At 39.3% G+C, this 1,647-nt stretch overlaps 1 protein-coding gene across 1 annotated transcript; it reads left to right on the forward strand.

Annotated features, from left to right (window-relative positions):
- Positions 1 to 275: 275 nt before the first annotated feature.
- LOC125496643 (uncharacterized) lies at positions 276 to 1,132 on the forward strand. The gene is made up of 2 exons (XM_048642162.1): positions 276 to 582; positions 750 to 1,132. The coding sequence occupies exons 1-2, from the start codon at positions 276 to 278 to the stop codon at positions 1,130 to 1,132; spliced, it is 690 nt and encodes a 229-aa protein (XP_048498119.1).
- Positions 1,133 to 1,647: the final 515 nt, after the last annotated feature.

The following is a 1,647-nucleotide window of genomic DNA, read 5'->3' on the forward strand; positions in this document are numbered from 1 at the left end:
TGGGAATATTTTTTTCTTATTTTATTTTATTTTATTGTGTGATTGAATTCCTATATGTTGTTCTCGACATGTGCAATATTGATGTGAATATTTTCTCATGAATGATTATGTGGTTGCTAAGGAATATTCTGTGGTGTATTTGTGATTGCGTGCGAAAATGTTTGTTGATGCGATCTTTTTTGATCAAATCAAATGTTGCCTTCCTAGAGAATGGCATGTAAGTTACATATTGAAACCTAAAGTAGAATTACATTAATTTCAGGTCGCGCAGTAGAATGGCTAACAACAATAATGACTTAGTTGCTTCTATTCGCCTCTTGGTGGAAAAACTGACTCAGGAAAGAGCTGAGCGTCCCGATTTTGCTGGGGACATGTTTGAGAGGTTAGCCAAGGTTAAGCCACCATTCTTTAAGAGGAAAGTTAACCCTACCTTTTTAGAGAACTGGATTAGGGAGTTCGAAAAGATCTTTGGGGCTGTGAATTGTCCTAAAGACATGAGAGTAGGTCAGGCTGTGTTGTACCTTAAGGACGATGCTGACTTGTGGTGGAGAGAAGATGGAGCTAGACTGAGTGTTGTGGAAGGTTTGACTTGGGATTCTTTTGTTACAACCTTAAGGGGAAGTTTTACCATGCATTTATGAGGAAACCAAAGGACCAGGAGTTTATCAACCTTAGGATAGGTAGTATGACCATCTTCGAGTACTATAGCAAGTTCATAGCACTGTTGAGGTTTGCACCTGAGGTAGTAGCTACTGAGGAGTTAAAGGCTCAGAGATTTGAGCATGGTCTGACCGAGGAGATACAGTTGGCGTTAGGGGGTGACACTTTCTCGTCACTATACATTGTGTATAAAAGAGCCGCCCATATTTATGGACTTCAGTCTAGGCGGGACAAAAAAAACGCTTTAGTAGGTGAGAAGAGGAAGGATTTTAATGCTGGGGGAAATCAAGGGAACTTCAAGAGGTACATGAATGGGAATGAAAATTTCCAAGGGAGGAATAATCAGGGCATCAACAATAAGGGTCAATTTGATAGAGTGTACCACTGTAAGAATTGTAGTAATAACCACCCTGGTAGAGACTGTAAGGTAGATCTAGTAACCTGTAACGACTGCCAGAAGAAGGGGCCATAGGGAGTATAAGTGCTTCTCTAAAAAAAAAAAAGTAGAATGGTAATGGGAGTGGTAACCAGGTGAGGTATGGGTTCAACCAATCAGGGAATCAAGGTTCTAAGCCTATAGGGTCACAGAACAACCAAGGGAATTTTAATAAGCCTGCTAGTGAGAACCACAACCAAAATAAGGCTCCAGGTAAACTGTACATGATGAGTCGCAACGAAGCTGAAAGATCTGTCGACGTAATTTCTGGTACTTTTTCTATTAACTCCATTCTTGTCAAAACGTTGTTTGATACGGGGACGACTTATTCTTTTCTGGTCGTCTGTCCTTAAGAGTATGGGGTTAGTATATAATTTTTTTGAATCTACATAGCGGAATAGATATAACTTTAAAGCTTAAGAGAAAAGACACACGAGATTTTTACAAGGAAAACTTCCTAGGCCCAATAGGAAGAAAAACCTTGACACCAAAGGATTTTAACTCAATTTTCTTTAATGAAATAGGCCAAAAGAATCTCTCTTCAAAAACCT

This window comes from Beta vulgaris, chromosome 4 (assembly GCF_026745355.1).
Source record: "Beta vulgaris subsp. vulgaris cultivar EL10 chromosome 4, EL10.2, whole genome shotgun sequence".
In the NCBI taxonomy this organism is placed as follows: Eukaryota; Viridiplantae; Streptophyta; class Magnoliopsida; order Caryophyllales; family Amaranthaceae; genus Beta; species Beta vulgaris.